The following is a 27,697-nucleotide window of genomic DNA, read 5'->3' on the forward strand; positions in this document are numbered from 1 at the left end:
TTCACCCCTTCCTGCTGCAGAAGCATTGCAAATAGCAGGTGCCTTCTCTTGCTCAGAGCTGTTTTCTAGAGGCCAACTCTTGTGAAGGTGTGTTTTTTGTCTCTGCTGGGTCATGCAGCCCAGCCCAGCAGTCTGGGTATGTCAGAGGACAAGGCATGTACATATATTTTATACCTCGATGTGTTCCTGTAAATATTGTAAGTTATTTCGGTCTCATGATGTACATGTTTTTACACTGGTTGTGGTTGGTCCTTGCCTTTTTGTCCTCACAAATATAATGTACTGAGTTGAAGCATCAGAGAAGAGATGGCTTTGAAGAGGGGAAGAGGGCAGCCAGAAACGTTCTGGCAAAGAGGTTGGTGGAAAGGATGGCTGAACTGATGTAGCTACACCCTTTGTGTGTTGGGAGAAGGTAACCTGCATCCTTACAGGCCCAGTCCTCAGTTGGTCAGGGTAGATGTGATTTCACTGGGGGGAACTTAAGGAGCAGAGGTGGAGGAAGCACAAGGCCCAGCCAGGTGCTCTCCTGGGCACCATGTGCCCCCCAAGACACTGGTCAATCAACCAGCGGCAGGCACTGCAGGGCAGGAAGGGGGGCAGTGAGCTGTACCCACAGCCCAAACAGCCTCCACAGAAAGCTGTTTACTGGGCATCACCTTGTGTTGGCAAGCACTCTTGGAGCAGCCCTACCAACACGGGATCTTGTGCTTGTTTAACCCACCTAAAGCTCTGTGTGTGTACTGCCTGAGGAGCTCTCTCTCAGGCTCCCCAGTGTGCAGCTCCAAAAGTGCAAACATTAAGCCTCTCTTCCCATACCAAAAGTGCTAGGACAGAAAGCTGTTGCTTAGTGTCACCTACACATGGTGAACACTCGAACAGCCACATCAACATGGGGTCTGCGTTTGTTCAGCCACCTAATGCTCCTTCTGCATAATGCCAGTCTGGGGACCTCTCTAAGGCTCTCCATATCCCAGCTCCAAAAGTGACTGCATCCAGCCACTGTTCCTTCACCAAAGGTGTCAGAACAGAAAGCTGGTGCTGGGCATCAGCTGCATGTGGCGAACACCAGAACAGCCCCACCAACATGGATTTCTGCGCATAGGATCCTGGGGACACTGAGCACCATCAGGAAGTGGCAATGCTGCAGGGAAAAGGGATAAGGCGAGGAATAAGCTCCCCGTGGAGGAGCTGATCCCACCGCCATGGCTCAGCTGTGGGGGTGCTATGGCGAGGGCCATAACGTCTGGCGCGCAGGGAAGGAGAAGGAGCCGCTGGAGCAGCTTTACCGCGTGGGACCGCTGCTGGGGAGCGGCGGCTTCGGGTCCGTGTACTCGGGGGTCCGCCTGTCCGACAGCGCCCCGGTAAGTGGCGGGGCTGGCGGTGTTGCTGGGGAGGCGGCGCGGCGGGGCCGGGGCCAGCTGAGCCCAGCGCTGCCCTTGGCTTGCAGGTGGCGATCAAACATGTGGCTCGGGACCGCATCTCCTCGTGGGGCGAGCTGGTGAGTGCGGGACCACCGGGACAGCGGGAGGGGAAACCGGGAGTCAGCGGGGAAGGCGGAGCAGCCGGGTGGGGGATGCCCGGTACCGGTGGGGCCGAGGAGGGCGGCACCGGAGCATCCTCGGGGCAGGGGAGCACGGTACTGTTGTGGCCAGGCAGGAGGGCACTGGAGCATCCCCTGGACTGGGGGATGCCCAAGCACCGTTGGGGCTGTGCTGATGGACAGCCGAGCTTTCACGTGCTTGGGGGATGCCTGGTACTGGTGGGTGTGGGCAGGGGAGTACTGGAGTATCCCTTGGACTGGGAAATGCCCAAGCACTGTAGGGGACAGGCAGGGGGTCAGTGGAGCTTTCCCCAGGTTGGGGGATGTCCAGTACCAGTGGGGCCGGGCAGGGGGCACCAGACCCCTGGCGCAGCATCAGCTCAGCTGATGGCATCATGGTCCCCCCGCAGCCCAACGGCACTCGAGTACCAATGGAGATAGCCATGCTGAAGAAGGTGGGCTCTGGCTGCAGTGCCATCATCCACCTCCTGGACTGGTTTGAGCTGCCCAACAGCTTCGTGCTGGTGCTGGAGCGTCCGGAGCCATCGCAGGATCTGTTTGACTTCATCACGGAGCGGAGGTTCCTGCCTGAGGACCTGGCGCGGGGGCTGTTCCTCCAGGTGCTGGAGGCTGTGCGACACTGCCACAGCTGCGGTGTCGTGCACCGAGACATCAAGGACGAGAACATCATCATCAACCTGTCCACCGGAGAGCTCAAGCTCATCGACTTCGGCTCCAGCACCTTCCTCAAGGACACGGCCTACACCGAATTTGACGGTGAGCCCGGAGCTGGGGGGATGCTCCCGGTCCCGGGCAGTGCAGGGCCCAGCCTGGCTGGGCACCGGCAGTTCCCTGCATTGCTGGAGGGGGAGTTCATTCTCTAGCAGCTGCCAAGCTGCTTTTTGGTGTGGGACCACCAGTGCAACCCCACATCCCCGGGGATGCTGGGGCAGGGATCCAGGAGCAGGCAGCATCCTCCTGCTGAGCTGTACCTGTACCCTGTAGGAACAGGCATGTACAGTCCACCAGACTGGGTGTGCTACCAAGGCCGTCCAGTGGCCATCTAGTCACTGGGCTGCTGCTTTATGACATGGTCTGTGGGGATGTCCCCTTTGAGCGTGACAAGGACATCATCAGCAGGGAGCTCTTCTTTTGGTGCAGGGTCTCTGTCAGTGAGTATCCAGCTTCGTGGCACAGAGAATGGGGTTTGGGAGGTGGCTCCGGCCACACGAGCATCCCACTCTGAGAGCTGTGGAGGAGGCTGATCTGCCTTGGTCAGCTGGAGGAGGCGGCGCATGTCCTGCCATCCTGCTCTCCTCAAGCACACATCATGGAGCACAAGGTTTGGGTGCAGCTCTGAGCACACCCAGCCCCTCCTGAGCACTGCAGACAGTGGCACAGGGTGGACAGGAGCCTCCTGTAACTCACGGCGGGTCCCGGTTCTCTCCCCAGAGTGCCAGCACCTCATCCGGTGGTGTTTATCCCTGCACGCTTCCGACAGACCATCCCTGGAAGACATTTTCAACCACACGTGGCTGCAAGCCCTTCACCTGCCCCAGGAGACAGCCGACATCCACCTGCACAGCCTCATCCAGGAGCCTGGCAAGTGACAGCTCCAGGCGGCTCCTGGCCAGAAGCAGCGGAGAATCCCAGACTTGTCCTGCTGAGCACAGAACTGAGCAAGGATCCTCAGATGCACCTCGCACAGCTTGTCCTGGACCGCGTCTTCCAAGCACCAGTGGCCGCCATCCGGCCCCGCTGCCCTGGACTTTGTGTTGTTCTGTTCAGTTTGCTTTGTTTTGGTTTGTTCTGGTTTGTTTTCTGGGAGAGATCAGGGTTTGCCTTTGTCCAGTTTGGGTTTCATGGGGACTGGGGTAGAGTTCTGGGGGCTGGTTTTTTAGGGAGGTTTGGGATTTTGGGCAATTTGGGATTTTTGGGGGTGGGTTTTATCAGGGAGCGGGGTGGGGGGGGTTGGGTGTAGTTCTTGTGTTTCAGTTTTTGTTGTCGTCGTTCTGTTTTCTTTGTTTTGTTTTGTTTCTTTGTTCTGTTTCTGTTTTGTTTCTGGGTTTGGAGGCTCCCAAGCGTCTCCTGACCTGCTGGATTCAGGACCACAAGAGGAACAGGGACCTTCTTGTGCAAAAAGCTTCAACAGGGAAGAACTGATGGCGGGGGGCAGGCCCAGGGTGGTGCCTCTGCTCCTCTGTCCCCTGCTCGAGTGCCTTCAGTTGCCATCTGGGCTGTGCTGGAGGAAATACTTGAATTTTCCTACTCTGGTGCTTTGCCGAGACTCGCCTGGATGTAGAGCTCCTTGCCAAGGAGGTCAGAGGACAGCGGGAGCCCGGCCGGGCGATGCCTCCTGTGCCTCCTTCTCACGTGGATTTGTCTGGGGTTCCTTGCTTCTCTGTGCCCTCCCGAATGCACAAACAATGCAAACCAACAGAGCTGTAAATATGGACAGAGTTAGAGAGGAGCAATGTCTGTTGTACAGTTGTTAATAGTGATAAGATTTGACCTTTTTAATGTTGCTCCAGGTTTGGTTTTTAACTTATTTTCATGAATTTCTTGTTTGTTTTGTTGTTTTTTTTTTTTAAAGAGTTCTAGCCGGTGGGCAAAGTTATTTATTTATTTATAATTCCCATGGGTTTCCAACCCGCGCCTTGCTCCTGCAGCTGCTGATCCCCTGGTTTTCCCTTTGGGTCTTCCCTCCGTGTGTGTCCCGTGTCTGCCCCAAGTCCCTAGTGTTCTTATCAGCAGCCCAGTGGAGGTGTGGAGCAGCTCCTGCTCCCAGCTCCCTATGCTCACAGTTGTGGTCGCTGTTGTTTCCCTGCCACAAGCAGGTTCTCACCCTCGCATAGGGACTGCACACATGGACTGGAGGAAAGGAACCCTCTGGTTTCACCAGTTTCTCCCTGATGGGGAGCTCACTGCCCTTTGGTAGGAGAGGATAAAAACATCACTAGGCCCGAGAGTTCCTGGGGATTTTTATGAGGAAAACCCCCCACTTAATCATACAATCATAGAATCAACTGGGTTGGAAAAGACAAATTAAGTTCAGCAAGTCCAACCTTTTCCCATGACTGCCAAGGCCACCACTCTGTCACCAATGGCCTTGTTTACGTGGTTTGTGAACACTTCCATTCACTGTTGAACACTTGATTCAGTGTTTCCCGCAGGAGCAGGGCAGTCACAGGTCCCCACAGCCAAGGGATGCTCGTGCCAGTGGTCCCCATCCCACGCTGCCCGATGGTTGCTGGCCACCCAGTATCAGTTTCTCCTCAGGGCATGAGAGGAAAGGCATTGCCCTGGGCACTGGCAGGGCCCCCACATCACCTGGGCAGTTTGTGGGGTTTTACAGCTGAGGTTTGTTTTTTCCCAGTTTATCCCCATTTATTCAGGGGTAACCGTTTGTGCCTCACAGCTTGCCCACAATGGCAGCTCCTCGCCCACCCGGGGTGCCGCTATGAGAGGACATTCCGGCACCGGGGCTCGGCTGGGGACTGAAAATGACCCCAGATAGTGTTCAATCGCTGAGGGGACCCACACAGCCCCGGCTGCCGGCGGAGGTACCCAGCGGCCCACACTACCCAGGCTGCCGCCCCTCGGTGCCCGCGTCCCGCCCCCTGCAGGGCTCTGCCCACCGGCTCCCCCCAGCTTTCCCCTCCCCTCCACCCTATCCGATGGTTTCGCCCAGGTGGTTGCTGGGCGTGTCCCCCCTTCCCCCCCGCAGCCTGAATGGTCTTTCCCGTTCCCCGGGGCGGTGTTTAACGCTTCCCGCCCTGCCCTCTTCACGGTCCCCCTGCCCCCTCCCTCTCGGAGGCACCGCCGCCTCAGCGCCGCTTTCCGTTCCCCTCGGTGCTAGTGGTTTGCTCCGCTCTCCCTCCGCACGGAACAAGATGGTTTATCCCCTCCTCCCTCCCCGCCTCACACAGCCTCTCCGCCAGCCTTGCAGATCCCGCCTCCTCAGAGACGTCACTCCCCATCCCTCTCACGATTGGCCGCTCCGCAACGCCTTGCCCGAAGCGGCCAATGGCGGCTCTCTCTCTTGCCGGACCCAAGATGGCGCCGTCGGGGGCTGAGGGCGGGCGGCGTTGAGGCGGCCTGCGGGAGGCCGCCACCTTCCTCCGCGCTTTGCCGCTGCGCCGCGGGGCCGGCCGGCCGGTGGGCTCGCTCGCTCGCTGGCTGGCCGGCCGGGCCCGCCCCTCCCTTCCGACATGGCGGCCGAGAGCGGCAGGCAGTTCTGGAAGCGGAGCACCAAGCTGCCGGGCAGGTGAGCGCGGACACCCGGCCCGGCCGGTTCCTCCCCGGGAAGGGGGGCAGGGGCCCAGCTCTGGGGCGTTGGGTGGGGGAGCGGGAGCAGCCCCTCTGCCTTGGGAACTGGCTGTCAGGGGCTGTGTTACCCCCTGCAAGGGGGGGTTACACGGGTGTCACCCTGGTATGGGGCAGGGGAGCTGGCTGGGGGACCCCGACTTTCCCCCTGCAACGGGGACGATACCAGCCCTCCACACACACACGCACACCCTCACCCTCCCCCAGGCTATGGGGCAGAGTATTGCTGCTGGCAGAAGTCCCCCTGTATAGGGAACAAGGGTAGCTTCAGGATTGTCCCTTGTGTACGGGGCTGTGGGGATCCCTGCGTGCACCCCCACCCCAGGGAAAGCAGGGGGAAGGGGGTCAGGCCCTCGAAGGCCCCCGTTGAGGTGGCCTCGGGCCAGGCTGTACCTTCCTCATTTCCACAGGTATTGAAGGAATCACATCCTTTCCTAAAGCTCTTAGAGGTGTCACCTTGGGTGACAGCAGCTCTGTCCCAAAAAGGTGCCTTTGCCAATGCACATGTCCCTCCCTTAACCTCTCCTATGCAGTGTCACTTCTGGTCCACCTCTGCTCAGCACTGGGAACTGTGGGGCCTCTTTTTGTGTGCCCCCTCCTGCTTTCGTTCCTTTGGCTGCTTCCTGTCAAGGCACCTGCACTCTCCCAGGGATGGGAGAAACAAGTGAAATGTCTGATTCAGGTGGTGTTGAGGAAGAAGAAGCTAGTGGTGATGAAGGAGATTCTCCCTACAGTCTTAAAAGCAAGGCTGCCATGGGGAGAGGGCATCCAGCCCTCTGGGGAGGCTTTCACAAGTGCTGTTCCCATCGAGTGTTTGCCTTATCTGCACCCTGCCCTTCCCCTCCTGGTGTGTGGATGCAGTCTGAAATGCTTAGTTGGCTTTAAATCCTGCTGGGCAAGTTAATTTTCTCTTCCTGATGTGCTGTCATTCAGTTCTTTGTCACTGCACTGGCTGGCTCCCTCAGGTTGGTGGGACAATCCAGGTCTATGGCAAGCAAAGAGAAAGCAACAAGCACTACATGTTCCTCCTCTTCTGCTCACGGGGGAAGAAAATGCTGTGCCCTTCCCGAGTGATTTGGCTTCCTGATTGCTCACATCCCTTACTCGAGGTTACAGCCGTGTTTCCAGCTCATAGTCTTGGACAGCAGCTCACTCCTGCAGTCAGTGACTTGGAGCTTTGGCTTGGAGAGCTCAAACCAGGTGAACCGGTCTGGGAGGCAGCTGGTCCTGCCTAGACAATAGACTGCAATGTCAGGTTTTTGGCAGAGTTCTCCCCTGTTCCTGGCTGGCTGCGTAGCAGATATCCTGCTCTTCAGGAGCCTTCTTACCACCTCTAAATAAATGCCCTGTGCATTCCTGGGACGATTACTGGCAGATTTGGGGCACCACAGCAGCCAAAGGTGGACGTGGGACATGATTGCATCCGTAAGTGCTAGATGTAAAGCTCCCTTTCTGTTTTATATGAGGTTTAAGAGATCTTCCCATACAGATTCTTGCCTCTCTTCTTTCTCTGCCCGACAAGCAGGCAGAGGGAGACTTTGTCAAGATTTGGAAACTGTGTTAACTTCCTTTTCCATGCCACTTTGTACATTTGGTCACTTGGTTGTATTAGCTTTTAGTTGGTGCTTTTACCCTGTAGATTTAGCATGGCAGAACCAGTAAATGTCCTTTTACATTTTCAGTACTGTCCTGTAGTTTTTGCACTGGGAATTGTCACTCTAGTAATTCTCTAGGGATGTGGTGGCAGGTTGTTCTAGTGTGTTACCCTGTGTGATGGGCTGTTACTTCCTTCTCTTTAGAAAGGCAGTCAGCCTGGCTCCAGTGAGGGGTATTTAAATGCTGTTTTAAAAGGGGAGAAACAGACTTGACGAAGAGTAAATCTGGTCTGTGTCTGAAGTGGCACTTGAGGTTTCACAGATGTGCTTTATGCTGCAGTGTCAACAACCAACACCCTGTGGCAATCTCCTTGTGAGTAGCATAATGCAGGTACCACAAGCGTTGTACCAGCACTGACCGTATGGGTAAGAAGAAATGCCTGTCGGAAGAGCTTCAAATGGGACAGGACAGAGGGCTCATCCACACAGCATCAGCTCCTGACCCAGTGGTGTGTGTGTGTAATGCCTGCCCTTACGAAAGCTCATGCCCTGAGCTTTCTGTCCATGCAAAGGTCTGGCAAAACCAACTTCAGACAGGGAGTTAAGCTTGGAGACAGCAGATTCACCTAGCCAAGCTGCATCAGGGAAAACCAGGCAATAGCGAGTAAATGAAGTTAGCGAGCATCACTTGGTGATACTGCTGCCCTGCCCCGATGTTCTCAGTAGGCTGTGCTAATGTGAAGCTGTAGGATCTGCTGGGAGTCAGCTACGGGGATGTGAGCTGAAGGGGTGGGCTCCGGCATCGAGGGTACCACAGACACCACAGCACAAGCTTGCTGTCTGGCGTCTATCTGCACCTGTGCTCATGTATCTTAAAGACCTGTTGCACACTTCATTTGCACTCCTCCTCTCCTGTCCAGCATGTTACACCCTCTGCATGGGTGAATCTGGCAGAGATGGGACAAACATGGGGAGAACTCGCTTCATGCAGCAGTTCAAACTCATCAGCACAGGATGTGGTGTTCAGCCCTGGCTCTGTGGCCTGCTGGAAACCAGATTGTCCCCTTCAGCCCCTTGTGTGTGAACACAGGCTGATGGGCTGTGCAATTAGATCAGCTCAGGGTGCTTTGTCTTGGGGAGTTTGCATTCAGCTCTTCAGAATGAGCTGCCTGGGAGGTGGGACCCTCTCTGTAGCCGTTAGCCAGCAGATTGCTTCAGTGTGAGGAAGGAGTTTCTTCACCCAGAGCTGCTGCCACATCCCCCCCCTCTATCTCTAACACATATCACACATTTGGCTTGTGGAGCTCAGGCTTGTGCACATGAGTTGGAAGTGGTCACCCGTTGTCAGCACAGAGAGGAGCAGTGCTCTATGGCTGCTGTCACAAGACAGTGCGAGATTGGAGCTGGCTATTGGAGAGACTGCCGATTCCTCTCCTGCAAGCAGCTGCCATGAGTCACTGGGAAGCAGCACTGACATGGAGAGCTTGTTTTTCTTACTCCTGATAATCTGCTTGCTGTGCCCACCCACGGGGGTGCCTCTGCTTAATAGCTGTCCTGACTTCTGGATGCTAATTAGTCAGCAAACTCCTTCCAAGGCTTGATGGCTGGTGGGGAAACACAGTGAGCCTTTTTAGTGCTTCCAGCCACAGGGGGTGGCTGCTGCAGTTGAGAGCCCACCCCTCACCGGGCTTTACCACTAGGATCTCTGTGTTGTGGTTGTTTCCAGCTCTGCCCGTGATCTCTGTGTCTTTCCCCAGCCAGCTGGGCCTGTTTCTGCCACCCCCTAGCATCAACTGGTTCACGGTGTGCTTTCCAGCTGCACTAGGCTGCTGTCCCCCTCCTGCATGGCTGGGCTCTGCTTGTTTTACTGCTGGGCACCATCTGCACCTCCTGGAAATCACGCCAGCTCTGTTGACCCAAGAGGAGCCTGTTCACTGTGTGCCAGCTCTGAATGGGCCCTTGTCTCTGCTATGGGATGTGGGACTGTGCTGTGTACCAGGGATGGGGAGGACTTGTTTTCCAGAGATGGGGTGGCTGTGGATAGTTACCCAAATTGAACTGATAACTTAGGATCCCTGTCTCACATGCAGAGCTTATAAAAATAGTGAACATTCCTCTACTAGCTCCTCTCCAAGGTGATGCTCCCTATGCACTGCCTGCAGCCCTAGGGCTCCCTCTGCCACCAGTCCCACTCCACAAGGAGCAGCACCAAGGGACTGGGATGTGGTGTCTCATTTCAGGCCACACAGGAAGTGGTTGATTAAGATGGGATTTGGACCTGTGTCAAACCATGTGCTGTACCAGATGCTGCTTCACCATAGCACTGGCTGTGAGCCTGAGAGCCAGCATGGGGTTCAAACCCTCAGGTGCATTGTGGAGGAGCACCAGCGTGCTCCACCAGTGTGCAACACCAGGGCTGGAGTTCTTCCCTGTCCTGCAGGGCTTGGAAGGGTGAATTCTGCATCCTAGAAATCCCCTTGTTAGAAAGGAGAATGAACCTCAGCGTGTAAGGGAATGGGACAGAGACACATGGTCACTGAGAGAGGCTGAGAGTTTAAACAAGGCTTCTCTTTGCTGCTTCAGAGAGCAAATCTTCAGCTGAATGTGGCACTTTGGAGCTAAAGCTTTGCAGGTAGAAGCTGCTTTTGGTCTGTGTTCAGTTCCTGACAGCTGGCAAGAAGTGTGACCCCAGTCTGGGTTGGGGAGATTATTCATGGCTTTTTGCACCATCTTCTATTTCTTTCTTTCTTTCTTTCTCTTTCTTGCAGCATTCAACCTGTGTATGGAGCACAGCATCCTCCTCTGGATCCCCGTCTCACCAAGAAGTAAGTGCTTAGCTCCTGGAGATGCAGGCCACAAGACTGCAGGTTTTTGGCTCAGTCCTGCAGTAGGTGGATGTCTTCAGCCTCCCCTGACACTGTGATACTCCAGTGGAAAAGGACAGCAGTGGGGTGTGGTGCTGTGTTGAGCTCTGAAGAAGTGTGCAGGGAAAGCTTATCTGCTGACGCCTTTTATGGCCAGAAACCCAGCCACATCAAAGGAGACAGGCGTAGTTTTTAGCAGTGGTGTCTGAACCCTCTGCTCCCCTTTGGAGACAGAAGAATTAAGGGAAGGGAGGGCGGTAAAGCTGGAGAACCACAGCACACCTCCCAGCAAGAAAAGGCAGAGCTAATCTGAACTGCTTCCTTGTCCCTATCTCATGCTGGATAGTGGTAAAGGTTCCCCCTTTCTGTGACGCTTCAGGCACTGGACTTTGACTCCTGTAGCTTAAGGATAAATGCAAAGGCTCCACCTGTGCTTGAGAAGAGAACCAGGCTGGTTGGTGTGCTGGGAGCAGTCGCAGCTGTATCGGGAGTGTCCATGGGCACAGACCAGCTTTGTCTGACCTGTGCCATGCCTCTCCCGAGGTTGCAAGTCCCTTTTTTGGGTGCTAATCTACCTGTTTTGTGTAGGGTGGAGGAGGTGGAGCTAGAGGAGCTGTAGGCGTCTCCTCTTCTGCCCTACTGGGCTGGGAAGCCTGGCACCTTCTCCAGCTGCCAGCTGTGGCCTGTGTGCCCTGCCATCAGGTCAGGTTCTGCTTCGTGGCAGTGGACAGCCCAGAAAGGCTTAACATAGTCCTTGGGTTTGGGAGGAGGAACAGAGGAATTGGGAAAAGGGGCTGGCTGTTTGAAGCGAGGGCATAGGGAAGGAAAGAAGATGGACTGATCTAACAGCATGGTTCTGATAGTGGTTCTCTGATTCCCAGTTTCATCAAGGACCGCTCCAAGGCCAGTGCGCTGCCTATGAAAAGCAAGAAGGCCTCCAGCTTCCATGAGTTTGCCCGCAATACCAGTGATGCCTGGGACATTGGTGATGACGAAGATGAGGACTTCTCTTCTTCCTCTTCCTCTTTCCAGACTCTGAACTCTAAAGTGGCCAAGGCCACGGCAGCACAGGTACTGGAGAACCACAGCAAGCTACGGGCAAAACCCGAGCGGGCCCAGTCTGCTCTTGGCGACATGCCCACCAACTGCAAGGTAATCAAGTCCAGCAGTGAGGCCCAGCTCTCTAGGACATCTGGTAAGAGCCATCTTCTGAGCAGCTGACTGTTCCAGTGTTCTCCTAGTTCACTGCCAAACTCAGTTGCTTGCTGCTCCTCGCATGTTATACGTGAGAAACTGTGGCCCAGCCCATAAGCTCAACAGGGGCTTTCACCTCTTTGTAGTATCCTATACTCCAAGGAGCCAGTTTTGGAGGCCTGTGCCCTCTGCTGCTCAGTACCTACATACAGACATGTCTGTCCCGAAACATCCTGTGTTCTGTGTGCTAAAGGATTTTGGAGATCTGTTAAATTCTTGCTCAGGGTCTGCTTCCTTGGTGGCCCAGCATGCTGCTCTTAGTAAACGTCTGGGTGAGGTCCTGTTGACCCCAAGTCCATCCACCTTGGCAGGGAGCTGGGCAGCATCAGCCCCTGCTCACTGTGCCTCGTCACGCTGTGGCAGTAACTCAGCAGGTCCCTGCTGCCAGCAGGTGGCATTGGCAGCCCATTGCCTGCTTTCTATGCAAGCAATCAGTTTGATCACTAGATCAGCAGTGGAGGTGGTTTCTTCTGGGACTGCCACAGCTCCTTCTGCCTGTCTCCTGTGTCATGCTTCCCATGTGAAGAGGGAAGTCTGATCCACTGGCAGCCAGATGCCTGGGTGCAGGAGGAAGGAAGGGAAAGACAAATGATGGAAGAGCCATAACAAATGCCTGTCAACTAGATGATCCATCAGAGTGGGCCAGTGATGCTCTGTTGGCTGGGGTGAAATCTGCAGTGGCAGGTCTCTGAGTGAGCTAGGTTTGGAGAGATGCAGTCTCCTTCCCCACCTCACTGCAGCATATGCTTCTTGCAGAGGAGGCCTGTGTGAGGACCCCCCTTCAGAAGCAGCAGTCCCTTCCCCTTCGGCCTGTCATTCCACTTGTTGCCCGAATCTCAGACCAAAATGCTTCGGGTGCTCCCCCCATGACAGTGAGGGAGAAAACCCGCCTGGAGAAGTTTCGGCAGCTCCTTTCCAGCCACAACACAGACCTGGGTGAGTGCGGCAAAATGGGGGTGCCTGTGGGTGAGAAGGGGGCTGCTTCTGCTTCAAGTTGTAACCGGGTGTGCTCTGGAGTGGAAAAAATTACTCTCTGCAGTTGCAACAAGTGGTGTGGAGGCACAAACTGCTCTTTTGGCAGATGGCAACATCCTTGGCCAGCTCCTTGTCTGCTCCCAGTCTTTCTCCATCTCGCAAATGATGGTTGGGATCACTGGGGGCTGTCGGGCTCTGCATGAGAACTGAGGTTCCATCACATTGGAACCCCTGCAGGCAGTAGTTCTGTGCCCAGGCTGAGCTGGAGCCATCTCTGCTCCCCTTGCTGCAGACGCACATCCCCAGCCATTGCCAATGTGGAGCCTTCCTGGAGGCTCAGTGTCACCAGAGCCTGCAGGAGCAGACTGGGCTTTCCTCTCCTTCTAGGTATAGTGGTGCCTGGACGTGCCTAGGATCTAATCCATTGCCACCACTGTCCGTTTGCAGATGAACTGAGAAAATGCAGCTGGCCTGGTGTGCCCAGAGAAGTCCGGCCTGTGACTTGGCGTCTCCTCTCAGTGAGTACTTGGAACTGTGATGCAGGAGGCTGGGGGAGTGTGCCAAGCCAGAGACATATGCTTCTTGTGTCCTGTAACCAGGTTTGCTTGTGTTGTATCTGTACCCAGCCTATGCAGGGTTATTTTGGTTGGGGGGTATAATTGCCACATCATCTTTCAGCACAAAGCCCATAGTGATGCTAGGAATAGGTGGTTCACTCTGGTTTGGAAAGCTGAATTCCATGGTATTGGGTTGCTCCAGGGATCAGGAGCTGGGAGAGCCAAATCCCATGAGAGGTCTTTCCCCAGCTCCTGAGTCTCTGTGCCTGATGATTCCAGCTGACAGGCAGCATCTCAGGGGATGGTTTAAGGTGAGGGTAGAGTCTCTGCCCTGACACAGGTTTTCCTGCCACAGGGTTATCTCCCGGCAAACATGGAGCGGCGAAAGCTGACTTTGCAGCGCAAGCGGGAGGAGTACTTTGTTTTCATCCATCAGTATTATGATTCCCGGAATGAGGAGCATCATCAAGACACCTACCGACAGGTACGAGACCTACCTATGACAGGTAGAGACCTACCTCTGCCTGTTGCCTGGCTTTCTGCCTTGGTTATATCCCTTTCCTTCCTCTTGCCACTGCTTGTCCGTGCAGTTGGGGTCGTACCAGGACTTCCTCTAGATGTAGCTATTAGGAGGGAAAAGGGCACCATGTTTCTATCCCTCTTCTTACAGGTATTAGTTTAACCCTTCCTTCAGTTGATCTAATAACTAGATTTTGGACCCCAGATCTGGTCACCTCCCCACAGCTTAGCTGAGGAGATCAGAGATAAAACTGGACATGATTCTGTCATTGCAGCTGTAGCCCTCACTGTGCTTGTCAGCAAGTGCAGCTGTCACCTGGGGGACACTCAGGAGTGGATTCCCCTCTGTTAGCCTGTGATGAGTTACTGTGCCCCTGGAAAGCGTGGCTGCTGTGTGTAACCCACCTTTTCTTTCAGATCCACATCGATATTCCAAGGACCAACCCACTCATCCCCCTCTTCCAGCAGCCACTGGTCCAGGAGGTAAGGGACAGGAAAGCTCCTGTCACACATTGGCTGTGGGGTGTGTGTGGGGGGGGAACTTCCCTGGCTGACAGCTCCTGATGCAGATACCTGCTGAAACTGGTCTTGTCCCATGTTTCTGAGGGACATCAGACTTTGAGCTCAGGGTTATGAGATCAGCTCTTGTGTGGTGAGATGTAGCCAGGAGTTGGTAGAAGAAATGAAGCTTGTGTTTTGAGACCAATTCTAGGCATTTGAACCAGAACAGGAGATCAGTTCTGTTTTGCTATGAAACCTCTTTTGTGTGAAGCACTGTGTGAGAAAGCCAAGCAGGGATGGCTTAGAGAGATAACCGGGGGATGTAGTAGGCACATGTCCTCCTTGGAAACAAGCTCAGCATGTGTTTGTGGTATGTCAGAGCATGGTGTCCTGGGGCTGAGGCAGTCTGGAAGGTTGTTAGAGGGTGGCTGCTCTGTTGGAAACTCTCCTGATCTGTGACATTTTGCTGGGAATACTGTGCTGGTAGCAGATAACAGCCTTAGCTTTCAATATCATGTTCAGCAAGGCATGCTGCTGTGCACAGGCAGCCCTGTCCTGTGGGTGGAAGGGTCTTAAACTGCCTGGATCTTACAAAGTTGGGTCTGCATTTCTTCAGCTGAGGCTTTGATGAGGAGCCTGAGCTGCCTTGTTCTGTGAATTGTGGGCTGGCCTGTATGGGGGATCTGTGGATCACACAGGAGGCTCTCCTAGGACTTGTATGCTTCTTATCTTACCCATATTGCTGCAGAAAAGCCTGTCTGTGCATGATTTCTGCTCCCTGAGCTTAGCTATTACGCTTTTCTGCCTTTCCTTTGTGCACGGCTAATGCAGGTACCTGCTTTCCCTCATTCTTCCCTAGATCTTTGAAAGAATCCTGTTTATCTGGGCCATTCGACACCCAGCCAGCGGCTATGTACAGGGAATCAATGACCTGGTCACTCCTTTCTTTGTTGTGTTCCTTTCTGAGTATGTTGGTAAGTGACTTGAAGCACGTTGCTGCCTTTCCACAATGGTGTTTGAAAGGGTGTGAAATGCTGGCATCAGAAAAGCTTGCCTTGCTGAGGGGATGTTAATCCTTCAGTGCCTATGCCAGGCTGGAGATACATCCTGACCTCTTACTGCCTGGTTGGATTGACTTCAGTTTGCTGAGCTCCACGGAAGTGCTGAGGGTAGATTTGCATCTGAATGTACTTAACATCTTTACAGCTTGGAGGAGACCCGAGACCTTTTAGGTGCTGAGTTTAGGCAAAACCCTGATGATACAGAGTTGGGGGAAGGGAGGGTCTTGCTCTCAAAGCTTTGCTTTTGAGGTGGTTCTGGCTCTACGAGCATTGAGGGAAGTATAAAGAGACCCTGCTGAGAATGTAAAATAAACTACTAAAATGAAAGCTTCCTGGCCCATGCTGCCGGTACAGGTGTGTTTCTCAAGCTGAGACTTTCAGAAAGCAAATTGACTTCTCCCTGCTGCTTTTGGCTTTCTTGACAGCCAGTTGCCTTTAGCTGGAGATCAAGTCATTTCCACCCTTTTCATAGTCCTTTTCAGTCTCCAGCTCTAGCTGTGTTTTGGGCTTAACATTAATGCTGGGCCTCTGTAATCCCTGTGCCTACAGGCTCTTAGTTTTCACTGTGAACAGAAGGAAAAAGGGAATCTGTAAGAAAGTATTCGTGAAAGAGAAATCCTGGGGAACAAATATTTTTAAGGTCTCATCCAAAGCTTGTTGAAGTCAGTGGAAGGCTTCCACTGCCTAGCTGAGGCTTTGTAAATCAGTACTGATGTGCCTCACCTGAGGAGCTTGCAAAGAGGTAAGCCAGCTTGGTTCTGCTGTGGTAGCCAGTGTGGTCAGGATTGATCCCCACGAGGTGTTGATGCTTCTCACAGCCTGAAGGACAAGGCACAAAATGTGGCCCTGCTATGAGCTGGGGTGGTGAGTACCCTTTCTTGGGAATTCCCTTTCCTGGGAGGTCAGGAGCCTGTTGAGTCAGGTCTGGGCAGGTTCCCCTTAAGCTGTTTCTACCGCAGCACTTAGGCTTGGTGGAGGCTGGTTGCTCAGGATTGATTTATCGGGTTAGAAGCAGGGCTGTGCACAGTGAGTTCTCTCTGCAAGGAGGGAGCTAGTCTAAAGCATCAGAGCTGCCTGCAGGTACCTGGTGTGACTTCTTGCAGCCCTGTACTGTGCTGAGGCTCAACTCTCTTGTGTGTGGCTGCAGAGTTCGTGTTGCATCAGCCTGGTCCGCCTCTTGGTGGTGGTGTGCTTCTCACCATCTTCCAGGGCTGTTTTCACCCCTGCCTGAAGTTTCCTCTCTGAATGTGGTCATCCTGCTTCCAGCTATCTCTGAAACTTGTGTTGGATTAAAAAAAACATGTCTGAGAAAAACCTGTTGACTTGCACTTGACCAAACAATATCATGCATCCCCTTCTGGCCCCAGAGCCTGGGACACAAAGCCAGCCTTCAGGTGACAAGCTGTCTTGGTGATAGCGGAATAGACTCCACAACTTGGTTAAAGTTGTAAAGTAGGTATGCTTTATTCAGCTGAAGATGCACGGGGGATTGGTCCTCCAAAAGGCATGCGTCCGTCAGTGCTGTTTCCCTCTACATTTATCCTCTAAAGTTACAAGGTTGCACAATACGCCTATACATATTCATATTCTATCCCCGCTTCGTATTATAATGACCTAGAAAGTCCTCTGCGCCTGCGCAGTGCCCCCTCTGGTCATGGGCAGGGGTCTCAAGATGAAATAAATGAGTCTTCCTCTTGTGGGTAGGGGTCTTCAAGATGAAGTAAATGAGTCTTCCTCTTCTTGAACTTGTCACCTTTTAGTCTTCACACATATGGCCTTAGGGTTTGGTCGGTGCCCCAGCCATAAACCATCTGCTTTTCCTTATCAATAGCTACTTATCGTTATAATCAGGTGTCTGCTTATCAATAGGACCAGGTGTCTGCTTTTGCTTATCAATAGGACTTGGTGTCTTTGTTCTGCTTAGTAAGCACTTACAACAGACAAAACCTTGTCTAGGCAAGTAAATTCCTCTAACCCCCCCTGTACAACCCCCCTGTACATTGGTCAACCCTCTGCATCATTGGTGGCTCCCTGCTCTGGCTGCGTAGCAGTTGGAGTTTAAGGACGAGATCAGTAATTGCCTTGAATGTACATGGGAAGGAATTGGCAGTGCTCAGTGCCATATAACCCCTTTTGCAACAGGATTTAAGTCTCTGGCTTGGACCACTGGCTTTTCTTTACAGCTGCCTTTCTGACAGGCCCTTGAAGAGCTGGTGCTGTGCTGGTCTGGAGGCTCTCCTTGTTAGATCACTAATTCTCAGGATCCCTGGGTCAGTCAAATCTGTGCTGCATCTCAGTCCTTGCAGCAGGAGAGCCCAAAGAGGCCTTGCACACTTTGGTAACCCTTGTGCAGCATGTGCCAGTGGACAACTCTCCTTTCTGTGGGAAGTCTCTTGTTTAAAGGAAACTCTGCTTGTGTTCAAGCTGTATCCCTGGCACAGTCAGGCAGCTACTTGAGGGCTCATACCCCTGTAATCTGACGTTATCTTCACATTCAAAGGTGTATGTAGAGCTGGCCTGGAAAAGTTTAACTTGAAAGGTGGCTCTGGGAAATTGACACCATCTTCAAACCTCTAGTTTTGCTACCCCTGTTCTTGAGACTAGGATTTTGTTAAATGGATCCACTGTGCTGGCTCCTCAGCTCACCTGCCCACCAGCTTCCCTGGATGTTTGAGTGCAGCTCTGAAGGGATGTCCCTGCAGCAGCTGACTCAGCAGGACCATCACAGCCCTTTGGTGTCGTGGTGTGCAGGTGTGAGTGAGCTGACAGGCAGAGGTGGAGTTCCCAAGCTCTTGACTTTGGATAGCTGCTCAGCACAAAGCCAGGCTAACACCCTGGTCTCCTGCTGTTCAGTCTAGCAGCTTCTCATAAAGTAGTCTCTGAAAATGGGCTGGTTTCCATCTCCAATTTCTTTGTAGACTTCTAACCCACCATAGAATCAACCAGGCTGGAAAAGCCCTTTAAGCTCATCCAGTCCAACCCTTACCCCAGCACTGCCAAGGCCACCCCTGACCCATGGCACTGAGGCCTCGTCTCCACGCTGTGTGAACACTTGCAGGGACGGTGCCTGCAGCCCTGCCCTGGGCAGCCTGTTCCAATGCCTGAGCACCCTCTGGGGCAGGAATTGTTCCTCAGCTCCATCTAAACCTGCCCTGGTGCAGCTTGAGGCCATTTCCTCTTGTCCCGTCCCTTGTTCCTTGGGGGCAGAGACCACCCCCTCCCTCACTTCATCCTTCTTTCAGATAGTTGTAGAGAATGACAAGGTCTCACCTGAGCCTTCTCTCATGCTCCATCATCCCATGCTTTGAGCAGGCATTGCATTTGCAGACAACAAATCCACTTTTCTACAGATAATTAAAATCTCTGCTTGGTGCTTATCAGCTGATCAATGTGTCTGGTTAATGGTGTGTCCATTATACAACAGTATACGATATTATGATATTACAAGACCATGGCATGAAACATACTCAAGAGGGTTTGTCTGGCTTTCCACCAAGGGCTCAAACATATCCATAGGGAAAAGGTGGGTGCCTTGGGGAGGGGATGGTCTGTAGCTTTCCAAGCACCTTCAGGGAACAATTTGGCAGCTTCATTTCACTGAAGCTGACATGAGTAAAGATCCATCAGTCAACAGTAACCAAGCCAACACTCAGGCTCTTGTGTGCAGAGGGATTGAACAGCTTGCTCAGGGTAGTAGTTACAGTAGTCTGGCTTGGTATACTGCTGAGTCTTTGACTTGATGCCCTTTCATCCTCACTGTAGAAGATGGGGAGGGGAAGGGTGGAAGCCTCTCTGAGTCTTGAAGGAGGTAAATGGACCACTGGGTGAAGCATACTCGCAGGAAGCTATTTCTTCTGGCTGCCCCGTTGTGCTTTGGGAACTGGATGACCCTGTTATTAGCCTGCATTTCCCCAGCTTAACCAAAGGGGTCCTGTTAGTATGGCTGTTTTCTTTCTGAGCAATGCCTTGAATCCAGTGTTTGTGCCCCTTCAACCAGCGCCAACTAGGCTGAGGCAGGGAGGAGCAGCTCTTCCCCTGAGCTTTCAGTCCCCATGTCTGAACTCCTGCCCCTTTTTCTGGTGCCAACTGGGACCAGTTGCTTTTCCTTTACTTGTGCCCAGTCTAGATGCAAAACTTATGCTCCTTTCGGTGCTGGGCAGACACCTGTGACTTCTATCCCTTGGCAGATGGGATAGATTTAATTGCTGTGTTTTAACCTTTCTCCCATCATGGCTCACTTCCTGCAATGCTCTACCTGCCTGCTGCACCAACACAGCTACTTGGCAGCAAGCATGGGTGCTTTGGGCCCCTGCCACCATCAGATCCGTAGCTGGAGTGATTCCTCCTCCTGGTGACTGACAGCTTCTGCTGCCATGAGAGAGAGCTTGAGAGAGGTATTGAGGCTGCAGGAGCAGCTGAGTCTACTATTCCTGCTCTCTGGATGGGATGGATGCAGTGGTGCTGCTGGGCAGTCAGATCCTGAGCAGTAAGGATGGAGAGAGGCAGTCTGGCAACCGAGGAACTGGGGCAGGGCTGACACCTTGCCAGAGGAAACCGTATGCTCCTTTTTCCAGGTGATCAGAGGATCAGAGATGGCCCAGCAAGCACTGGGATGCTGAGCCCTCAGTCCTCCTTAAACTGCTCCCAGCTCATTTCCCACAGCCTCCTGGGGTCACCCCCAGCAATCAGGGCTTGTGTTTGCATTTCAAATGGCAGTGACAGAGCTCAGAAATCAGTTCAGCAGCCCAAGGCAGTGCCAGTGCTGGCTCTGTGCCCTCTCCCAGTGCTCTCTGCCCATCTCAATGTATGACACCACTTCCCTTGCTCATCCAAGGCCTTGTGTAACGGATTGTTTCAGCTTTGGGATCTGTTTGGCATTTCAGTAAGCCTGTAAAAGGGGCAGTGCCATGGAAAGGACTGATCTTGCTTGCCCCTGACTGGCTTTTGTAACTAAATCCTGACTGTGGTTAAACTAAGACTGTCTCCCTGTAAACAGGAGCGTAAGTGGAACCTGGGGGGAAGGGAAGCCTCGTACCTGGGCATTACTACTCACACTGCAATTTACCAGCTTAGGCTGTAACATCAGTCTTGTTCTCAACTCCAGGTTTGCCCTGGATCTGCCTTTCACTGCACATGGTGCAGACATGCCCATTACTACACACGGCTGTGAGCCAAGACTGGGTTTAACTGTTCCCTATGTGTCTAGTCCTGCGCTGAGCATGGGGAGTCAGTAAAGCTCCCTGAGGGCAAGTAGGCACTGAGCCTCTTGTACCTCTTATCTGCTCCAAGCTATTCCCTGCCTGGCATTTGGAGCAGGGGCTCAAGTGGGATTGTGATGTCCCTTCTCCTGTGTCTGCCCTGAGTCCTGATGGAATGTCACTCGCAGGAACTGAGGCACCCTGGGACACTGCCAGCAGTGTCACTGTGCCACTGGCTCCCTTTCAGACCCTGCCAGAACCCTGTTGAGCAGCTCCCTCCTTTCCACAGGGCTACTTGCATGATGCCACTGAGCAGATGTTTGTGTTGAGCCACACACTCCAGCAGCCTTCCTGCAGTGTGTGTTGGCTCATGCTGGGTACCTCCTATCCCTGTTTTGCTTTGACAACAGGGTGCTGGCAGAGTTGCTTCTCCTGTCCCTATACTGGTGCAAGCAGCAGGGTGTTCCCCATCACCTTGGTAGTTCACCACATCCTCTTCCCCATCACGATCCTCATGCCTGGAGCTGAATGGAGCTCATCCTGTGTGGCTCAACCCCCCACTCCTCCAACCAGTTCTGGCTACTAGCATGTGGCCCTATCCCCTTCCTCTCCCTGTCCATCCTCCTTTCTCTGTGAGGCAAGTTATCTAGGGAAGGATTTTGCCTGCCTTTCTCATTATCTGGAATATTTGTGAGTCCCTGCAGAGAAAGCAGAAGAAGAGTGATAGCTTTGGATGATGACCTGCAGCTGTACAAGAGCTTTGCTGATCTTTCTGCAGTTCAAGCTTGCTAGATTAATGAAGAGTTAAGCCCTTGCTAGTCCCTAAGTCCTGGTGGCATTTTGCTCTGGAGCTGAGCCCTGTCCCAGAAGAGGAGCAGTGCTGGAGTCAGTGGCTCTACACTTTCCGTCCTCCTGTGGCCAAGATCTGTTAGTGTGAGTTTTCACCTAAACCAAGAGTGCGGCCTGGCTCTAGCCCCAATCCCTTTCCTCTTCCTCTCTTGCTGTTTTCCAAGGAAGCTCAAAGACACTTGTTAGGCTTTCCGAAGCTCTGGGTTTGGAAATGGGCCAGTTTAGTCCTGTCATCTGTTGGTCTGATTTAGCACTGTGATAGGTGCCCACCTGAGGAGGAAAGGGAAGGGAGCTGCTGGGTCTTCCAAGCCAGGAGGGCCAGACCTGTGTCTCCTGAGTCTCCTCCCTGTGTTCCCACTGCCTTTTACAGCCCCAGGTTAAGGTGAGCTTGGCCTGGAGCAGGTGATACCTGCTCCAAACTCAGCTGGCATCACCACCATCCTACCCTTGAGGTTTCTGATGTCTCCCTTCCCCTTCTTGCAGGTTCATAAGCCCATGTAAAAGCAGGGGCAGCCTTTTGCACTCTGTGAGTACCCTTTGGGGGCCGAGCTGCCACTAACCCTTGTGCTTTCTGACCCCTGTTTCACTGGTTTTGGAAAACAAGCTTGCACAAATCACTGCTTCCCCTGCAGCAAAGTTCTTCTGTGCATGGGGCTGCTGTTTGCTGGATCTCTCCCATCATCTGGGTTTAAGGAGGAGAAGCTCTGTGAAGCTGAGCAGCCTCTCTGCTGCGTGTCCCCACTGTCAGGCTTCGAGCAGGATTTAACTCGGAGCCTTTTTGCTCTCTAGGAAGATGTCTGTCTGCTTTTGGGGCTTGCAGCTGTGCCTCAGAGTCCTGCTCTCCCATAGAGGGTTCTGATGCTTTGACAGTCACTTTTTAGGTAACACTGTTGTGCTTCAGTCCTGGGATGATGCTGGTGAATCTGACTGGGTGCAGGAACTGAGCTGCCCCAGGTCACAGGCAGTGTTTCCCTCCCTGGTTTCTGGCTGCAGTGGGAAATTCACCTCTCCCAGCTCTCCCTGTGGTTGCTGGCAGAGACCTGCCATCACCTGAGGTGGGATGTGGTCTGGATAGAGGGGTCCCATATGCAGCTTTGTCCATGCACAGCCCCTGCCCCAGAAGGACAATGACAGCAGCAGCACTGTGGGATGCCTCCCACAGCACCCTGGAGAACTGGGCTGGTTTCGGATCGTGGCCACTGAGTCTTTTGGGATCCTTTAGCCCTTCACTTGGGTTGGAGAAATAGGTCACTGCTCGGGTGCTGTGCCCTGGGCCAGGCAGGGAGCCTCACAGCTTGCCTTTGTCTTGATAAAGTCCCTTAGGGTGTCCTATGAGCTGCCTGGTGTTCCCACCCTCCTGAGCCTCTTCCCTCTCTGTTCTGCAGAGGAGGATGTGGAGAACTTTGACGTGAGGAACCTGTCGCAGGATGTGTTACGGAGCATTGAAGCCGACAGCTTCTGGTGCATGAGCAAGCTGCTGGATGGGATTCAGGTGAGCTCCGGGGCCCGGGGGGGGTGTCTCTCCCTTTGATGTGGTGAGTGCTCTGTATGTGCCAGCATTAGGAAGATTTTGCTATTTCACTGAGCTAAATGTGTGGGTAAAATCCTGTGCCTCTCGAGCCAGCACTGTCCTGACTAGGGATTCAGGGCAGGCAGGTGATCCTGGTTCTCAAGAGTCATGTATCCATGGCTCATGGTGCTTTTGGCTCCCTGTGGGGCTGCAGATGTGGTTTGGGTCATTTCTAGCTGTTAGAGCTGCTGCTTCTGACTCCTGGCCTCTCCCCACAGGATAACTACACCTTTGCTCAGCCAGGGATCCAGAAGAAAGTCAAAGCCCTGGAGGAGCTAGTGAGCCGGATCGATGGTAGGTGACAGGGGGATCTGAGCTGGTTGTCACAACACTGGGGGAGTCTCCTTTGCAAGCAGCACCCTCAGGGCAGGGGTAGACTCTTGCCTGCAATGGTATAGAAGCAGAGCAGAGTAGGGTCAGCCAGGAACCTCCTGGGACAGGGTTTTGCTGCCCAGGATGAGGAGTGGACGTGTTCTGGAGAACAAGGTCTCATCCTGAAAGCCAGTGTGTTGGGGGCAGTGCTGTGGTCCCCAGGTGTGTAAGTGAAATGTGCTGTTTCAGAGCAGGTACATAATCACTTTAGGAAGTACGAGGTTGAATACCTGCAGTTTGCCTTTCGCTGGATGAACAATCTGCTGATGAGGGAGCTGCCTCTTCGCTGCACCATCCGCCTCTGGGACACCTACCAGGTACACAGGCTCCTGCTGCCTTCCCTGCTTGGCTGGTCACTGCAGGACTGATTCTGTGTGCACGGTGGGAGGGAAGTTATCTGGTAACTGGGGAGATCATGGAATCATAGAATAGTTAGGGTTGTAAAGGACCTGAAGATCATCCAGTTACAATCCCCTGCAATGGGAAGGGACGCCTCACTTTAAACCATGTTGCCCAAGGCTCTGTCCAACCTGCCCTTGAACACTGCCAGGGATGGAGCATTTATCACTTCTTTGGGCAGCCTGTTCCAGTGTCTCACCAGATTCACAGTAAAGAACTTCTTCCTTATATCCAGCCTGAGCTTCCTCTAGCTAAGTCTGAACCCATCACCCCTTGTCCTGTCACTGCAGTCCCTAGTGGAGAGTCCTTCACCAGCATCCTTGGAGCCCCCTCCAGACACCAGAAGCTGCTCTGAGGTCCCCACACAGCTTCTCTTCTCCAGGCTGAACAGCCCCAGTGTTCTCAGCCTGGCTCCATACAGGAGCTGCTCCAGCCCCTGAGCATCCTCGTGGCCTCCTCTGGCCTTGCTCCAACAGCTCCATGTCCTCCTTATGCTGAGGGCACCAGAACTGCAAACAGTGCTGCAAGTGGGGTCTTGTGAAAGCAGAGTAGAGGGGTGTGATGAAGGAAGCAAAGCAACATGGCCCTGGGACATTGGCAGCCAGTTAGGTGATAGGTGGCCCAGCAGGATATGTGTGTCCAGGGAGGTCATGACACAGAGCTTTGCTGCCCACAGTCAGAGCCAGAAGGATTCTCACATTTCCACCTGTACGTCTGCGCTGCCTTCTTGATCAAGTGGCGAAAGGAGATCCTAGATGAGGAAGATTTCCAAGTAAGACGCTGGGGCTGGGGATAATTCCCTGGTGGTGAGGGGAGGGAGTTGCTTTGGTTGGGAGCCCAAGGCGGATGGAGTCCGCCATCACTTCGGAGCTGTCTCCAAGATCAGTCTATCTCAGGATCCTTGCCTAAAAGTAACTACTGAGCTCAGGGCTCAGGACAGAACAGAGCTGTTGGAGAGTTCAGACATCAAATATCAGCTCTGATCAGGGCAAGTCCCTTGATATTTGCCTTCTGGTGTCCAACTATGGAAGCATCCTTTATCTCAAGGGATTTTGGGGCATCTGAGGTGTTCCACTGATTGGGATCTAAACATATCTTGAGCATATTTTAATGCTGTCTGTGAGCAAGTTATTGATTGATGCTGCCCTGAACCTGCTCTGGATCTATTCTCTGCCTTCAGCCTTCCCAAACTAAGCACCTTCCCCTCTTTCAGGGCCTTCTGATGTTATTACAAAACCTGCCCACAATACACTGGGGTAATGAAGAGATTGGACTCCTGCTCGCTGAAGCCTACAGACTCAAGTACATGTTTGCAGATGCCCCCAATCATTACCGTCGATAGGTGCCAGGACTCGACTCCCTCCTTTTCCCCATGTCCAGCCCTTGTCCTGGCCCGATCTGATCACTGTGGCATTTCTGTCATCCAAGTCCTCGGACACTCTGGCCAGGAGCTGCTCCTCACTGTACAAAGCTCACATTGACTCTTGTCTTAACTCTTGAACGTGTGCCTGTCTGCCACTCCATGCGCCTGGATGTGCCACTCCAGTGACCGTCAGTATTCCATGCCAAGCCGGGGGAGAGGCGTGAAAGGGCTGTGAGAGGACGTTGTGGGGGCAGCTTTACAGATAAACTGAGCCGAGGACGAAGCCCTCCTGTCCTCTCCACCCCTTATCCTGAGCTGGGACCACTTTGGCTTCGCTGCCTCGTGTTACCCTGTCACCATGTGCGCTGCCATATCCCTTCTCTCTTCTGCCACTGGTCGCTCCAGCTCCCAGATGAAAAATGCCTTATCAGAGACCTGCCTGGCTGGAAAATCCTTCCCCTGAGGGCAGCAGGGCAAGAAGCTGCTCTCAGGGCCTGGCTTCACTCCGAGGATCCGGACACCCCAAGCACTTTGTGGGTTCACAAGAGAACCCCTTGCACCTGCTCTGCGTCCTCATCCTCTTCACCTCCCTCTCCCCCCAGGCAGTGGGGTGAGCATGGCCAGGGACAGGGGGGGGAACTCCATCACGTCCAATGATGCATGTCAGCTTCACAGGACTTCCTGTGACTGAGGTGCTGTTGGTACAGCCCCTCTGGCATGGTGGGAGGCGGGGGGCCTGGAAGGGGAGCAGAGTCTCTCACTCCCTCCTTGCAAAGCCCCTGCTCCTCTGAGACATTCTGTGTATATTGTGTTCTTGTGTATATGGGTTAAAGATGTACAATATACGTCTTATGTTTGCAGCAGATCATGATTTTATATTTATAACATGCACTCCTTGCTCTCCCCATCCTCTCCATGCCTGGGAAAGGTGCCTGCTTACAGCATCGTAGGGCTTTGGACCTCTCCAGACATGGGGGGGGCGTTTTGAACCCACAGTGTGTGTGTGCAGCGTTGGACTTGCCAGGAAGAGCTGCAATGGAAACATGGATCTCAAGGCTTCCCTCCAAAGAGGATTTGGGTGCTTAAAGGAGATGGAAAGCAGGGAAGAGCTATGTCCAGGAAAAAGGGTATCCCGGCTTGTCTGCTGCTGGCTCCGAGACCAGTGGAACGCTCTTGGGAGGTGCAATCCAGTACCCAGCACTGGCTGCCCCACTGTTCCCCAGCACTATGGATGTGTCCTCCAGGGCTTCTCCCAGCAAGGACCAGGCTGCCCTCACCACCATCTGCTCTTAAACCAGTTGTGGATGTTTTAACCAGCTGCGTTCTTCCTGCTGGCCACGTCCTGATTGAGGGCTGGGGATGGATCCAGGCCATGTGGGCTGCCACCAGGGCATGGAGCTTCCCGCTCCCTCTGCATTCCATTGCTGTTCCCAGTGGGAAGAGGCAGCGGGGCTGCGAGGCCGGGGTTGAGCATGTGAAAGGCAGAGCCTTGTTGCCAATAAAACTCCAAATAGTGTCTCAAGAAATTGCTTTCCCAACCTGGAGTTGTTCTTCACAGGCTTTTAGCTGGGACTTCTGCAGGTGCCTTTTGTTGCTTTCTCCATGGGACAGAGCTGGTGAGCTGCAGTGAGGCATGACAAAGGGAGAGAAGAAATACCCGACCCAAACTCAACAGCTCTGAGCTTGGGGTGGGGTTGGGAGCGGTGTTTGAGGGGCCTCAGGTGTGGTTGTGTCTCAGTTTCCTCACCTGTAAAGCAAGGTGGGGGGGGGTCTCAGCTGTGGAAAGCGCTGGTTTGTCAGGGGAGGGATTGGCCTTTCCAAGAGCTCCAAAAAGGGCCTGAGACAGCCGCAAGCCCCCCGATCCCTGCCTGAGCCTCTGCAATCAGTCTCCAAGCTGCTTCATTTGTGTTTCAGCTTATTTACCTTGATGGGACTTATTGGGATGTGTTGTCCTGGTGCCACCCAGTAAGGGGTTGGGGGTGATGCCAATGACACCACCCAAAAACCTGCACTGAGATCCCCCCCACCCTCCCTGCTCCACTCCCATCTCCCTTCTTTCAGGCCTGGGCTATGAAGCTGATTCTGCCACTGAAAGATGCCATCGTCATGGAAACCTTGGAGCTGCAGAGCTGTTCGGGAAGTCACCATCTCATTTGTTAAAGAGGAAAAGATGGGGTGGGAGGGGGAAGCTGTTTTCTTAAAGCGCAATAATTCTAACCTGAAATGCCAGCAGGGAGGTCTGTGGGCAGTAGTAGAGGCTGGTTTCTGGTGCTTTCCTCTGGAGAACAAGTGCCCAACATCCCTCTTGTTGATAAATCCTCCTTGGTTTTGCAACAGGTGGAAATGGTAGAAAGTAAATGGAAGAATTCTGCTTTTAATACCTTGCCCATCCCCTGCTGCTCTCCCTGAGCCAGGGGTCCTGGTGGTGCAGCCCCACCTGCAGCAATCCCCCTGCGCAGGAGGGGAAAATGCATCTTTGGGAAGAGACAAGGCAAGAGCCCTGCTGAGAAACCCCCAGGTCCACCAAGGCATCACCAGAGATGGGACTGAAGCCCCGTATTCCCAATTCCCATCCCTCTAGGGGCTCTCAGCCAGCCCCAGGCCAGAGGGCTCCCATCTTCCACCACCCAATGTTGTCACCTGCTGCACATGGGGCAAGCGCCTTCTGGAGATGCTCCTTCCCCTTCCCTGTCATTGCTCTTTCCACCTGGCAACTGGGACGACTGGGATGAACAAAACCCACCATGGTGAGCG

General features: G+C 53.6%; 2 protein-coding genes across 6 annotated transcripts; both read left to right on the plus strand.

Moving 5' to 3' along the window:
* Window positions 1-527: 527 nt before the first annotated feature.
* Window positions 528-3,355, plus strand: LOC133210240 (serine/threonine-protein kinase pim-1-like). Of its 2 annotated transcripts, XM_061349448.1 has the most exons (4): window positions 528-1,361; window positions 1,448-1,498; window positions 1,951-2,317; window positions 2,993-3,355. In XM_061349448.1, exons 1-4 carry the CDS (start codon window positions 1,203-1,205, stop codon window positions 3,148-3,150), a joined length of 735 nt encoding a protein of 244 aa, XP_061205432.1. In that variant the 5' UTR covers window positions 528-1,202; the 3' UTR covers window positions 3,151-3,355. The 2 variants fall into 2 exon arrangements, with proteins under 2 accessions (XP_061205432.1, XP_061205434.1); XM_061349450.1 differs by lacking the exon at window positions 1,448-1,498.
* A 2,245-nt stretch (window positions 3,356-5,600) lies between these two features.
* Window positions 5,601-25,808, plus strand: TBC1D22B (TBC1 domain family member 22B). 4 transcript variants are annotated; one of them, XM_061349423.1, is made up of 13 exons: window positions 5,604-5,807; window positions 10,230-10,286; window positions 11,207-11,520; window positions 12,336-12,515; window positions 13,002-13,072; window positions 13,467-13,595; window positions 14,048-14,113; window positions 14,991-15,105; window positions 22,625-22,731; window positions 23,028-23,103; window positions 23,371-23,498; window positions 24,257-24,352; window positions 24,794-25,808. In XM_061349423.1, the coding sequence occupies exons 1-13, from the start codon at window positions 5,752-5,754 to the stop codon at window positions 24,920-24,922; spliced, it is 1,524 nt and encodes a 507-aa protein (XP_061205407.1). In that variant the 5' UTR covers window positions 5,604-5,751; the 3' UTR covers window positions 24,923-25,808. The 4 variants fall into 4 exon arrangements, with proteins under 4 accessions (XP_061205411.1, XP_061205409.1, XP_061205407.1 ...); XM_061349427.1 differs by lacking the exon at window positions 24,794-25,808 and having other exon boundaries at window positions 5,601-5,807; window positions 24,190-24,326; XM_061349425.1 differs by lacking the exon at window positions 14,048-14,113 and having other exon boundaries at window positions 5,603-5,807.
* The last annotated feature ends 1,889 nt before the right edge of the window (window positions 25,809-27,697 follow it).

This window comes from Neopsephotus bourkii, unplaced genomic scaffold, assembly GCF_033783945.1.
Source record: "Neopsephotus bourkii isolate Nb327-2 ecotype Australia unplaced genomic scaffold, CSIRO-AGI_Nbou_v1 NB_414, whole genome shotgun sequence".
In the NCBI taxonomy this organism is placed as follows: domain Eukaryota; kingdom Metazoa; phylum Chordata; class Aves; order Psittaciformes; family Psittacidae; genus Neopsephotus; species Neopsephotus bourkii.